This window comes from Micropterus dolomieu, linkage group LG22, assembly GCF_021292245.1.
Source record: "Micropterus dolomieu isolate WLL.071019.BEF.003 ecotype Adirondacks linkage group LG22, ASM2129224v1, whole genome shotgun sequence".
NCBI classification, from domain to species: domain Eukaryota; kingdom Metazoa; phylum Chordata; class Actinopteri; order Centrarchiformes; family Centrarchidae; genus Micropterus; species Micropterus dolomieu.
Genome location: NC_060171.1, coordinates 21,137,742 through 21,152,667, shown reverse-complemented (window position 1 = coordinate 21,152,667; position 14,926 = coordinate 21,137,742). Strand labels below are relative to the sequence as shown.

Genomic DNA, 14,926 nt, shown 5'->3' with positions numbered 1-14,926 from the left:
TATTTACTACATCTTTGATTCTCTGCAGAAGGGATATATACTCAAACACATCTGCTTCTTCAACTTGATATCAGACCATTTAAATTATTTATAATTTATTTTCTACAATAATTTAATTTAGAATGATCAATCCATTGCATGTTTAAATTCTGTCTGCTTGCCCCTAACTGGTCTAAACATGTACGGTGGAGAGAAGCAATGCATACTCCTGCTGTACGTGTGTTTGACGATACTGGAATGTACTCGCTCCTCCCAGGTAAAGACCCTCCTAAGAAAATCCTAAAACTTTTCACCCCTAAAACTTTTGGAATGTGTCTTGCTCAGGGTCACTTCAGCAGGGTGGATTGTAGACAAAAGAGAGGCTTGACCCCAAATCCTCTGGCCAAATAGTGGTCTCCACAACCTCTAGTCCACCCCCAACATTGCCTTTGGTAATAGCCAGGTGAAGCAGACAAGAAGGTGGGATGGAAGTTTGGTTACCAGGTGTAGAAATTATATTTTAGTGCTGACTCCATGTTTCTTCTGGTCTGACCTCAAAAGAGGCAGAAGCAGTGGAGGGCCAAAGTAAACTGGGACCTGAGAAGCTATGTCTGGGATGCCTGAGGAAAGGCAACAAACGTCAGTGTGCCCACATTTCTCACTGTCTAATGGCTGACTGACTAATCCCTGATATTCCTCCATGATCTAAACCTGCAGCCCTCTGTAGCATTAGAACACTGTGGCATTGTGTCCCTGCTCTTAAGGAGTCTGTGATTCATTTCCTGGCAGTGCTTTTTGGATCCATGTACTGTATTTTTCTCATCCTCAGTGCTGTAGTGAGCTTCATCATTTCAAGACATAATTATTTTATTTGTGTGATTGTTTATGTGGAGGATTGTGACTGTGATACTTCTACAGCCATCAATTCACTTGTAGAGCGTGAATCCAACACTCAGATGAAACTTGTTTTTACTTGTTTGAAATAGATTTTTATTGTTGTCAGGAATAAAGAATTTAAGTGTTAGTAGTATCTCCAAGGCTTGGAGTATAAGTTTGGCAGTATTTTGAAATTCCCTGTTGATTCTCTGTTTTTTTGTGCCATGACAGCGCCACTGTGAAATGCTGCAACAGTGCTCTCTGCTGGCAAAAACTAGCAATATTGAAATTGTCTTAATGTCTGAACCTACATTTTTATTGCTATTTGTTTCATTCCATACTTGGACTAAAGATGTTTAGTTTTTTTTTGCTTATTTGTGTTTAATGCTTTGTTTGCATGTTTAAATAGTAATGCCAGATTTTATTTGAAAAAGCACATAATTACATATATGTTTTTAAAATAATACAGTAAAAGCATCAGATCATCTCTATTCTCTTTCTCTTCCAGGTCTGCCTTGCTCTGGTGCCAGATCAGTGGTTTACAATGAAAGTGAAGAAATGAGCCTGCAGTGAGCAGCCCTGACCCTGCAGTTCCTGCCACTGGACGTTTACTGATTCATACTATCCTGAAGACGATGCTGCTATCTCCTAGATAACACTCCTGAGGACCAGGCCTTCACAGCACGCATTGTGCACCATGGCAGGAGAGACTCAGCGAATGCATTCTGTCAAAGAGCTGGACGCTGAGTCCAAACTGCAGGATGAGGGGACAGCGCTGGAACAGCAGAGTGAAAAAACCACAGAGGAGTCTTCAGAGCACTTTTCAAGCACAGGCACTGAGGCCAGAGCCAGCAGCAGAGAGGCCGAAGTTGAAAAACTAGAGAAAGAAAGGGACTGTCCTCAGCAGCGTGAGGCTGTCATACGGCCACAGCAGGCAGGGAAGATTGACTTCAGGTCACTGCAGAACCGATCAAAATTTGCCACTGACAGGACTTGGTCGAGTGGCAAAGGCAGCCCCCAGTCCCCAACTGGAAAGGGCCGCAGCCGAGAGAAGGGGAAGCGGTCAGGGAAGACAGAGCGTGGCAACCCGCAGCAGCTGTACAGACTTAGCATTACAAATCCACGCTCCAACCCCAACATTGGTATTGCCTACCCACAGCAGAAGGTTTCGCCACCCAAGAAGTTGGAAATAAATCGTGGCCCAGTCTCGGGCAGCTACAGATTTCACGTTCCCAGTATACCAGAGAGAGAGGCCGAACTACAGCAAGAAGAGCTCAACTATAGCCACTGCTTCCAGGAGGCCTCCTCTAACCTTACCTCCCCAAGCTATACCTCACAGGCACTGGGTTCCTCAAGTGGAATGTCATCACACCCACATCCACCCCTGTCGCAGCAGCAGCAGCAGCAGCAGCAGCAGCCTGCCTCAATGGAGAACAACAGCACACAGCATGGTAGCCAGCTGATCCTAGCTGACTTTCAGCTGAGTGGCTCTAATGCATGGCAGTCTCCTGAAAGGACTTTTAATGGTGCTAACTATGGGGTTTCATCACAAAAATCCACTGCGCTTACAGAAGTAAATAAGTCAAGTGGCTTTGTGCCTGGTTCATTTCAATATGGATATAATTTTCTGGAAGAATCAACCTCTGACTCTTTTCCCTGTGAACAGAACCCTCAATCCCAAGATTTTACAGACTCCTCCCTGGGTTCTGTTCATGTAACCCACAGCTCTTTTTCTTACACGCCTGTAGAAGGGCAAAACATTGCTCAGAACAGCTCTCAGTTCAGTAATGAACAGCAGCTGGAGGATAGAAGCGCTTATCCTCAACCCCCACAGTCACAGTTTATTCAAGGGGTAACATCCTCCACCCAGTGTCCTAGGAATCTGAGTGAGGACTCAACCAGCAGTGACAGCTCTGGCTCCAGCTCACAGCAGTCAGAGCAGGGGAAGACTGCCTTGCCTGAGAGCACAGACACTATTAGACAGGCAGACAGTAGGGATGCAGCCATCACCTCAGGGAGTAAGAGGAACTGTCACCCCAAAGACACAGCTGCCAACCAAAGAACACTCATTCAAGGGAGTGTGCACCATGCAAGAAATATTTCACAGGTTCCAGGCTCCCAAATGCACTTTCCCAGCAAAACATTTAACAACCCTCCAGTCAGTAACATTCACACAGGCTCAATGCCCTTTGATAAAAACCTCAGTAATAAGGTTCTAAATAGGTTACCACACTCATGGGAGGGGACTAATAAGACATATTCACTAGCTGATCAAAACACGATTCAGTATACTGATGTGAATGACAAGTTTCAGTTTCAGAACCAGCCAGCACTTGACCAAAGGCCAAATTCATCAAAAAACAGCAGAATGCCCTGGCAGCAGATCAGGCCGACCTCTGCCATGCCAAACCAAAACAGAATTGAGTTATCTAGGCAAATAAGTAATCAAAAATTGGCTTACATGGTTTCCCCATCTGACTGGCAGGATGATAGCAAATCACATAAACATAGCTCCCTGAAAAACCCCAGCTCATTTCAGAACAGCAGAACTAGTGATGGGTTTTCAAACCAAAGACAGGAGAAACATTGCAGTAATACAGTCTCAACTTTTAAAGTAGAGATGAGCCACACACAAGTATGTGAATCCAAAAATAAGGCAGTATATTTTGGACTCAACCAGCCTCTTCCAGCAGCATCAAGAAACTATAGCTATCCTCCTTTACAGGTCCCACCTATGGGACTTATGATGGTGTCACCTTATGAATCTCCTTTGCCCTCACCTGTTCATAACCCTGCATCTAGTAGTACCTGCTCTTCCCTCTCCCCAACATCCACTAGTCCTGTTAACATCAGTTCAGAGGACAGTCAAATGTCAAAGTCAGCACCCCCTCCCCCTTTTTATCACCAGCCTCAAGTCAAAACACAGTTATCTTCAGATCACCTGAGTTCTCACCCTCACCAGTTTCATTCAGATGCTCCACGAAACCTTCCTTATGCACCAGACAGAGCCAAAGATGACATGATGAGTTACCTGCAAAACGGCACACATCCAAAGCCTACTATGGATGGAAACAAAGGTTACATGGACAGTTTTGGGGTGGAACATCACCAGCCTCCTCCACCGTACTCTGCACATCAGCTGTTAGCAACCTCATTAGCCGCAGCAAATCTTGACCAGTTAGACGTGCTTCTGACATGCAAGCAGTGTGATCAGAATTTCAACAACCTAGCTTCATTTCTAGGCCATAAGCAATACTGTGCTCAGCATTCGTTTGCACAAAATGACCTCAAAGACATATCGAAGATGGAGGACAGCAGAAAGTTTCATGCAGAACCAGCAAAGCCAGTACCATCTGTGTCAAATGTTTCAATGCCAAGGTGCCCATCTGACCTTCACCTATCTCTGTTGGGCCTCAATAAAAACGGAGAACTGATATCTGACAGTGAAACAAAAGGAGACAATAAGGATGATTCAATGAAACTCAGCTTGTTCTCTGGTCCTGGGAACCTCCCTGTCCCTCTCCCTGAGCTGGAAATGGAGGATGCCAAATTAGACAGCCTAATCACGGAAGCCTTGAATGGACTGGGATATCAATCAGACAATGCAGAGATAGACAGTAGCTTTATCGATGCATTTGCTGATGATGATCTCACCACTGTCAAAGCAACATCAAATAAACAATGTCTGAAAACTAAAGAATCACTGGTCTTTGAGAGCAAAAATAAACAAGCAGCTGATGATGACAGGTCTTTCACACAGGGAAAGTATTTTTACGACTCTGATGTTGAGAGCCCTGAGACAAATAAACAGTACACAGAAAGCAAACTTGAGAAAATATCTCTGAATTTGGAACAAGATGAGAAAATTAACATAAAAAAAGAAGTCTCTCAGAAAAATTCAAGAAATGCCTCAAGGGAGAAGACGAGGGAACAAGACAGCAAAGTGAACGACACAAGAAAACTGTGCAAGAGCGAGCACGAAAACAAAAGTACACAAAGGTTTCTGTTATCCAGCAAGTTTTCTGAGCGCTGTGGTGTTAAAAACTTTCAGGACAGCTCTGCACTTCGAGGGTCAACACCCTCACAGGCCTCCACATCTCCAACCTCAAGAACTGCAGTGAAAGAGAGCAAAAGGAAAAGCACTGGAGGGGGCACCTGGAGCAAAGAACTTATTCACAAAATAGTTCAACAGAAAAATAAGCTCCATAAGCTCCATGTTAAAGGTACAAAAAACCTCCAGTTTTCCTTAGTGATGGAGAGACTGACTCCCACTGTACAGAATCCTGCATTTGGAGAATATGACTATGTCTCGGACTCAGATGATGAATGTGAGCCTGTAAAGATAGCAAGCCAAGGCCGGCTGAATCAAAGCAGTCGATGTAAGTACACATATACTAAAGAGTGCAAATGGCGAGCAAGGAGTGAGAGGGACCAGGCAGCATGGAGACAAGAGTCGAAGGAGTGTTTTGAGGTGAAAAAAAGCGAGGAGGTTTCTCTCTCGCCTGAGAAGCATGGTTCTCAACAGAGACTCAGGAGGAGGGGTAGCAGGTCATCCACAAGCAGTGAACTCAGCACATCTGTGAGTGTTTCAAGCGATAGTATCAACAGCCCCAAAAGCACTGACTCTGACTGTGAGAAAAAGACAGATATCAAAAAGAAAGCGTCTCCAGAGCAGAAAACCTATGAAAGGTCCTCCCCGCAGAAGTTATGTAAAGAGTCCAGCACAATAGCACTGACATTCACTAAATCTGTCAAGAAGTATAATAATGACAAAGCCATTCTTTCTGATAACAAAGACAGCACAGCGGATTCAAAGAAATATCATTCAAATTCAGAAGCTGCTGATCCAGTGTCATCCTCACAAAAAACAAAAGACACAATCAACAACTTTGAAAAAAGCAAGAGCTCTCATACAAAATCAAGAGAGAAACTGCTGTCTCACAGAAAAGAAACAACAGTCAGTTCAGACAGAAAGACCCTACAGAGAACAGACAACCTGTGCCCCAAAGAAGAACCAAAGTGTAGCAGTACAGATAACAAGCCACTACCATTTGATACACACTCTCCCATCATCAACAAAGAAACAGATTTCGGTATTGACAGAAACACAAAGGGACAAAGAAGAGAGGGGCCCCAAGCCCCACAGCCAGAGCTATCAGACTGCACCACATTTGAAAAACCGGGTGACAGTGTCTGCATAGTGAAAGAGCCTATCACTTTAGTTAATGACCTAGACACACACAAGCCTGCATCTATTTGCACCTCTTTGATGGATGAGGTATGCCTATCTCCAACAGAAAGCAAAGGCCCATTGATACAAAAAGATACGCTCCACCTCATGCCCTACCCCCTGGATCAGGAACAGGGGCTCATGAAATCCCCACTTTCATTTGACACCTCATCAATGTTTGGGGACCTGACAGGATTTGATGGTGGCCTTTACTCGGATATGCCAATTCAGAAGGAGGGTTTCCATGAGAACACAGCTGATAAAAAGGAAGAGTTTGTGTCATCATTCTCTCCCTTTCTGGAACAAAGAGACTGGAACCTTATAGTTAGCCCGGTGCTACCAGATGAGCTATCTCAGTACAAAGGCAATTCTGGGAAATTAAATGAAAAGAAACCAGATTTTAATCACGTTCCTTTGTCTCTGCCAGAAAAAATAATGGACTACAGTACAAATCTCAACAGCTGTGCATCAGAGGATGAGCTAGAGATAAAAAGAATAGTGAACGAGCTTGAAAACCAGCTGCAGACAACTAAGATGGAAAGCCCACCCTTACTAGCTCAGGATGTCCCCAAGCAGCTGCAAATGAGTAAATTTTCACCTTTACGTTTGGGTGATGAGTCACAGAGTGTAGGCACTGGTCTGGATATGAGGTGTCCTGTCCAAACCATAGGTGTACCAGTGACCACTTTGCCCTCAGAGCCTTTCACTGAACCATGGGCCAGTCCATTCCAGTTTGAGCTAATGGGTGGCCACCACAGTCCCCACACTCCAATTCACAGTGAACCTGGGGCACTTGAACATTTCACTGAAAAAGAAGATGATGCACCAAATCGGATCACCACAGCTTCACAAATTGAACACCCACAGCTCCACCACGACCAGAAATCAGAGGAGAGAAATGCTGAAAAAGAGACTGCTGTAGAAACAAAGGAATATATTTTAGAACAGAAGAGATATACAGAAAACCTCATGAAAAGCCTGGAGGTGATTTCAGATTCTATATTCAAAAAGGAACCCATTATATCAGAACACAAGAAGCCGAATGTCACCTCTCTCGCAAGTCAACAACATCGAGAAATTGAATGTCAGGCAACTGATGCAGTTGAGAGAGAAGATCACAGTGAAAAGGAAGCAATTACTGAGAAGGAGAATATATTATCACCTCCAAATATCAATGCGCGGAAGGATGATATTGAATTCATTCTGAATGAGTCACAGTCATCCCTCTCTAACAGCACTGACCCCACAGTCGATGGAAACCAGCCAATTTCATCGCAACCAAGTGAGCCCACAGAAAACAATGCCAGCAAGGCTGAAGTCACATCAGAAGAGCATATCACTGAGAATAGCAATTTGATTGAGTCTGCTCACTGCTTGAGTGGTGTGACACATGACCCACATGAGGAGTCCGGCGGGAACAGTAATGCAGCAGACAATGTAAATCAGTTATTTAAAAGCAGCAGTGACAATCCAGAACATTCGACCACAGATGGCAGTGAGGAAGCAGAGGCAATGAAGGGAATCACTGGTCAATCTGTTAGCTGTCCTTTGTCACCAGCTCTACCTGCCGCCAGTCTAGACATTGGCGAGAAATTTCAGGATGCGATTAAAACAGCACTCGAAGAACAATCCTCTGATAACCGTAGTAATCCTGAAGACATTGCTTCATCACATGCTGGGGAATTGACAGTGCAGTGCTCAGACAGTGTAATCAAGAAAACAACCGTTGACACAACAGAAGAGGATCATTTGATTGGACTGTCTTCCTCTAAAAGCTGCAGCCACGCTAAGACTTACAGTGCAAGTCCAACAACTGATATGTCAGTGGAGATAGTCACCACAGACAAACCCGGCAGTCCAATACTGGTGGAAACCAATACAGAGAGCACAAGTCACTTCTCACCCTCTCAAGACACCCAGTCCGTAGAGGGACAAAGTAATCAGATGATTCTTTCACAGGCGGACAGCATTATTGACGGTGATTCCTACAAAGTTACTCCACTGAATGACTCATTAAAACCTGAAACAGGTCTTGCCTTTGAGACCATTCAGAAACAAGAAGAGATGTTAAATGTTCAGGACATCAAAGAACAACTTCCTATTGATTTCATGGCAAGTCACCAAAACTCACCATGCAGTCAAGAGGTGGAAGAAAATCTTTTTTTACACACTGCCCCACCAACCAGTCCGCTTTTATCAACCTCTCATCAAACATCCATGCAGAAATGGGACATAGAAGAGGACACACGTCAGTCACAAAGCAAATGTAATTCAATGTCTGTTAACCAAGGCTCAATTCAAAATATGAAGTCCCCCATAAACAAAGAAGAAGACAGCGATGTCAAAGAGGCTTTAAACGGCGATGAACAACTGAACACAGCAGCCAAGATGGCGTATTCTTTGATAAGCCCACCCCCCCTCGACTTGGGAATCATGGAGTGTAAAATCCCCAGCTCTGAAACCACCATTCCCTGTCCACATCCGGTGACCAGCTCGGCGGAACCACCAGAAGAATCTGATGGCCTTGAAAAGAGAGATCCAATGTACGATTTCAAGCTCAGCCCTCTGAATTACAACAGCATTTCAGATGAACCTCCTCAACTGAATCAATATGACTATATACCAATTTCACCAGCCAGTAAACCTGAAGAGATTCCAGATATCAAGCAGAGCCCCAGAGATGACTGTGGACCATGTGACCTGAACGTTAACCCTACACTGATTTTTAACAAAACAGACACAGAGGTATCACTGAACTCTGTAGCTAAACTGAATTTATTAGATGAGCCACTGGTCCTCCAGCAGAGTATGAAATTCACATGTTTTTCATTGGGTCTCCCACCTGAAATCCAAAGCAAAGATTCCTCGTCCAGTAATCTAAAGACGGACTCAAAGGTTTGCAATGATCTAGTTGGACCTGTTGAGCATTTGCATATTCATGCTGATCTGCTGAGAAGAATTGAATCAGAGAATTTAGATCCTCACGAGGCTTCTACTGAGGACAGTACACTTATCAGAAAAGACATTTCAGATGGTCCGCCCACTCCTAAGCCACTCATCATCTGTGAAAATGAACAAATGCCTGTTCTACCAGACCCATCAGAGAAGCAAGCAAAAATAGAGACTAGCCAGTGTCCAACAACGCACCAACTACACAAAGAAACAACACAAAAAAAGACACAGAACAACAACGCTCAACAGGGGAGGGTCCTCTGTGAAATCTGTTTCATGTGTTTCAGGACTGTGCCAGGGTTAAAGAGACATAAGGCCATGAAACATTTGGTCAGAACTGAAAAACACATTGGCCCGCAGAGCACAACATCAAGCCATCAGGGGACTATGCTTATTTATGAAGCATCACAAACTACAGAGAAAGAACATAAAGATGATTCACAGACCTGTTACCCAACAAAAATAGATGGGCTGCCTGAGACAAGTAGCACACTCGTAGCTAAAGCAGCAGATACTGAGCTAGTCCTAGAGGAAATGGCAACTGAAAGTGCTGTGGCAGTGGATGATACAGGCCATCAAAACCTTCTGCTGCCACCAAAAATAAAGAAGAACAACAAAGCAAGAAAGAGCAAAAACAGTGAGGTAAACATGAAGCCCAACCCTTTCTCTGATGAGCTTCTGAATATATTAAAAACAGACATACTTCAAGCTATAAGTCCTGAATTCAAAAGCAGTGGACTAGAAGAGTGCCGCAAATCTCCAGTGGACCAGGTGAAAATCAATGAGAGAACTGTTACTGGAACAGAGAAATTCCCTCAACCTGTTACTTCACACTCTGGCTTTGACAATACACCCCGATCCCCAATAAAAGAGACAAATGTACTTAATGAAACTGTGGAGCTAAATCAAATCACTGATACGGAAGAAATTAAATGTATAAGCACGACAGAGATGGCAAATGGGGAAGTATGTACAGATAACAATGTGGAAAGTGCTATATCTGTAGACAATGGTATAACCAGAGAGTCTGATGAGTCCAGAAAGATTCTGTCCACTGTGGAAGAGATGTGTGAACAGAAAGGAGCAGAAGAGAGCCTTGCCAAGGAGATTCTTGGAAAATTGGCAGTCGAGATAAAATGTGAGAAAAACAGCAACCCTTCAAACGAGGTACATCTTCTCTCCTGTTTGAATTCTTCCCCTCTCAGTCCTCCCGGCATGAGTCCCGATCTGAAGTCCTTACTTGACGACGACACCACATTCTCACAGCTGTTCCCCAGAGATGAGGAGGCAAAAAGGAAAAAGTGCCCGAGGGTGTACAGCAAAAGAAACAAAAGGCAGAAGCTGTCGCCTGATTCACATGTGACTCAGGACTACCCTAATTCAGAAACCTCCAGGCAGAACGAAGATCAGTACATGGAAAGCCAAGCAGAGCAGACATTCACTGACAATCAAACTAACCCCAGCGAATATGAGACAATATCTGTTGATGATGCCATCATGTTGAATATGTGCTATAACAGCACATTAAATACTGATGCCAAGCCATTGTCAGATGTTAAACAAACTGATCAGCAGGAGGATGATCACATGAGTGATCATGAGAATATTAAAGAACTTGGCGACAGCTTCTTGAATCCCCTCGAGAGCACCATTGATAAATCTTCAATTGAATGGAGTGGCTCCAGTGACTTCAGTGGCTTTGATGCAGGCTCAACGGTGACCTCTGACCCCAGCACCTGTAAAGCAGAAGTGCCAACTGCACCCAGCCCCCTGCCCCTGCCGTCTGCCCCGTACACCGTAGAGCCAAGTGTCACAGAGAGTGTCCAAACCTTCCACAGCATTGACATCCAAAACATCAACACCACTTTTCAGCTTCCTGAGATTCAGTTCTTTGACTCTTATAAAGATATATCAGTGGCTCCTCCTATTGCAGCTGTGAAAGTGGAGAACAGAGATGATGAAAAGTCCAAGAAAGTAATGGAACGGCAAGGCAGGAAACGGCAAGATGGTGGAATAAAGGTCAAAGATAAGCAGTACAAGTGCAAAGTGTGTTTCACTTGGTTCCTCACCCTAGGCGAGCTGAACTTTCACAAACTCTCCCACAACCCCTCTCCACCTCCAACCTGCTACATGTGTGTCCAACGTAAGTTCAGCTCCAGGGAGCAACTGAGAGACCATCTGAGGGAGAAACATGCCAAGAATAAGACAGGTATCTGGACCTGTGGAATGTGCTTGAAGGAGATATCAGATGTCTGGATGTACAATGAACATTTACGAGAGCATGCCACTCAGTTTGCCCGGAGAGGTCAGACTCAAGGCTCCATGTTAGGCATTCCAGGCTGCTTCATGCAGGAAACAGCTGTGAAGAACTTTATCACGTCAATTATGCAGCACCGGCCCAGCAAATCCAATAGAGAGTCCAGCAAAGCCACTAAAGAACAGGAAAAAGTTGTTGCCGCAGATAGCATGGGAGAGGGGAAAACCTCTGAGGGGGCTGAGCCAAAAGTTCACAAAACTAAAAGCAGCAGTGGAGCAGGTGCGAAGCAGAGCACATTAACCCCACTTGAGGTCCTCCACAAAACAGAGACACCTAAAAGTGTAGAGATGCATCCCAACTGCAAAGACCCCTCAAGAGACTGCCACCACTGCGGGAAACAATTCCCCAAACCGTTCAAACTCCAGAGACATTTAGTGGTTCACAATTTGGAAAAGATTTTCCTGTGTCACAAATGCCCTGTCTCTTATCAGGAGGCCCAAGAACTTAAAGTCCACCTGAAGAGAGTGCATGAGGAGGTGGAGGAGCTGGATTCAAAACACACCACCCTCTACACCTGTGAGCTCTGTGCTGATGTCATGCATGTGATTAAAAAATCCTTCATCTGCAGCACCTGTAACTATACCTTCTCTAAGAAGGAACAGTTTGATCGTCACATGGAAAAGCACCTGTCAGGGGGGAACAAAATTTTCAAATTCCGGGGCGTTCTCAGACCTGTCAAAGCATCCGTGTCCAAAGAAGATGAATGTGATTTGTCTGCAAGTAAGAAGAGGAGAATTCTCTCCGACAGTCTGCAAGAAAATAGCTCAGACAGCGGCATCGCCAGTGTAAGCTCCCTGCACTTAAATCAAAACTCTGAAACGCAGTCAAAACCCTCTGTGTCCACGGCAGAAGACTCCACACAGACCACTGCAAATGAATACCAGAGTGACACAAATAATACAAATGTGAAGACTGAGGACATTGCTGAGGACTACTCTGAACTACTTGTAGAGCTGGAGAAATGTATTCATATGGGCTCTTCAGAGTCTGCTTCACCCAAGAAAGAGGAAATGGACCCATCAACCACACCTATTCCTGACAAAGAGCACAATGGAACATCAGTTACTGAACCATGTGACGTGAAAGAGGAGAATGAGTCAGTCTGCATTAGAGCTAAGACAACCTCATGGCCAGCGTCTAAAGAGAGTAGTAGTTTGGGGGCTAAGAAAGGCTTTGCAGCGAGTGACACAGCTGAGACTGAAGAAAAAACACATTCACTTCCTCATAGTGAGGACTCTTTTGTCAGCTTAGGAGAAGATCTAACAATTTCAAAGACACCTGAGTTAGCAAAGCATGAGTTAGCTGCTGATGTGATAGACCAGCAGAGGGAGGATGAGCAGTGGCATCACACATCAAAAGCTTCCACTAATGACAGCAACCAGCCAACTTTATCTCCCGGTGCGGAGCAGGAAGGTAGCAGTCAGATGAAAGACAAAGTTGCCCCAGCCACTAAAAACAGCACCACAACTAGCAGCACGAAGGCTACAGAGTCCACACCAGTCCTCCACTCCAAGGTTTCCCTCAACGTTTCAGCCTCGAATGAGGACAAAGAAACTGTTAGACCACAGAAGAAGAGGAAAGACATGAGACCCCCTCACGGCCTGCAAAGGGTTTCCTCGCCTGCCACACAAGAGAACTTTGGTGTTGACTGTAGGGCCAAAAAGAAATTTCGCCCAAGCAAGTGTGCAATGCCCTCTCTGCAAAGAAAGTCAGATGGACCCAACGACTACCCTGTGCTGTCCTCAGTACGGGACGACGCTGTTAGCAACAAAATCGTTTCCAAGTGCAAGACTTCAAACTTGGGTTTGCAGTCAAAAAGAAGCTTGCTTGATAGCTGTACACAAAAGAAAGCTGAGATTGTGACTCCTCTTAACGGGGATTACAAAGCCAAAAAGGGACCTCTGGGGCGGCCTTTGCACCCCCCTATTTCTAAAGTGTCTTCAGTTCCCATGAACAATTCTTTGAATAAATCTAGGCCAAAGATGGGGGTTAGGTCAATGGAGAGCCATTCCTACCGGACAGCAGAGTCCCAGAACCACCTCCTAAGCCAGCTGTTTGGCCAAAAACTCACTAGCTTTAAGATTCCTTTAAGGAAGGACACGTCAGAATCTATTAACTGAGCGGGGCGTGAGGGATCTGTGAATAAGAGACTGTAAATTTAACAGTTATAAATGTTTAAGACAATTCATTATGGTGAATAAGATTGCACAGCTCTTTTCTGTGAAATGCTATCTTAAAATACTTACATAGTCACTTTATGTCTTCTTTGTACATGTGTTTTTTATTACACAAATGTGAGGACGAATGGCAGATATGATTTTTGGGTCAAAAATGAATATGCTAGTTGGAAATATCATTGAGCTTTTTTTTTTTGCTTTTCCTTTGTTGGATATTATCCGTTTCAGAGATTATATTTCATATACCCAAAGGAAAGAAAAAAAAGAATACTTGAAAATATAGTAAAATATTTTTTTTCTTCTAAGAAATGCATGTTCATTTTGCATTCATAACAAGATCTTATCAGTTTAAGTCTTTCTGCAAAAGGACCAAATGACATCATAACTGACCTGGACTATTGTCTGTGCACCTTTTCGTAAATGCTTCTAACATATTCATTTTGTATTATTTTTTAACTTTACTGTACTGCATTGACATTCATCATATTAGCCTTTTGTATAAACATTACGTGGTGCTACGATGTGTTGTATTGTAATGTGAATGCCAATGTCCTCAGAAGGGAACATGAGATCTGTAGCAGTTACAATCCATTCACCCAACTGTTTTACTGGTTCTCTGTAGTTTATTAAAGATACTGTGTAAACCATCCAAGTACTTCAAATGTAGGCTGATAGAACATTGGGAAAACTTCCATTGTATAAACTCAGGTGCATACAAGGACATCACAGTCCCAAGACCTGTATTTGGAGTTCTTCCCATGCACTGATAATACTGCACACAAATCACAAACTCAATCAATTGTGTCTGTAACTCCAACTGTTTAATTATGAATAGTATTTACTAGGACAACAAAGGTGCTTTATCTTGTTTATACTGTATGTATCTTATATTGTAGATAGATTGATTTTCGGTGTAATGCTTCATGTCAAAGTTTTATTTTAATAATGTGCAAAAGAATCAGAGTGAGAAGAAAGGGAAATGCAGTGCCTCTTGCAAGTTGTAAAGTGGTTCACTAAGTGCCTCTTTTATAGTTGGTTATTAAAGATCTGTATTGGTCTCTCCTTGCTCTTTTCTTCCTTTGTTCATGACATGTTTTGCAAATGTTCCAACTTCCATCCCTGCGGACTGCAGCTGTCACCACATGCATCAAACACTGGAAGCAGTGGAAGCTGCTTGTGCCTGGAGGCAAAAACAGGTGCACATAGAACAAAGTCTGACTTCATTTTTTTTGTCTTCAGATCAGCACTTCAGTGAGCTCACTCATCATCTGAAAGATGAGCATAAGTGTATATTTACTACAGGGAAAGAGTCAACAGAAGACAGTTACATTTATCCAACCATATGTTAGTCTCCATGAGCGCTGTCGAGCAGGCGGTGAGGAGCTCTCACTTCTG

At 43.8% G+C, this 14,926-nt stretch overlaps 1 protein-coding gene across 1 annotated transcript in view; it reads left to right on the top strand.

Annotated features, from left to right (window-relative positions):
• The window catches only part of LOC123962030 (zinc finger protein 469), a 43,388-nt gene extending 28,795 nt beyond the window's left edge, over positions 1–14,593 (top strand). The window contains exon 2 of the mRNA XM_046037905.1: positions 1,364–14,593. Coding sequence (XP_045893861.1) covers positions 1,553–13,474 — 11,922 coding nt within the window. The 5' untranslated portion in view covers positions 1,364–1,552 and the 3' untranslated portion in view covers positions 13,475–14,593. The remainder of the gene's footprint in view (positions 1–1,363) is intronic.
• The last annotated feature ends 333 nt before the right edge of the window (positions 14,594–14,926 follow it).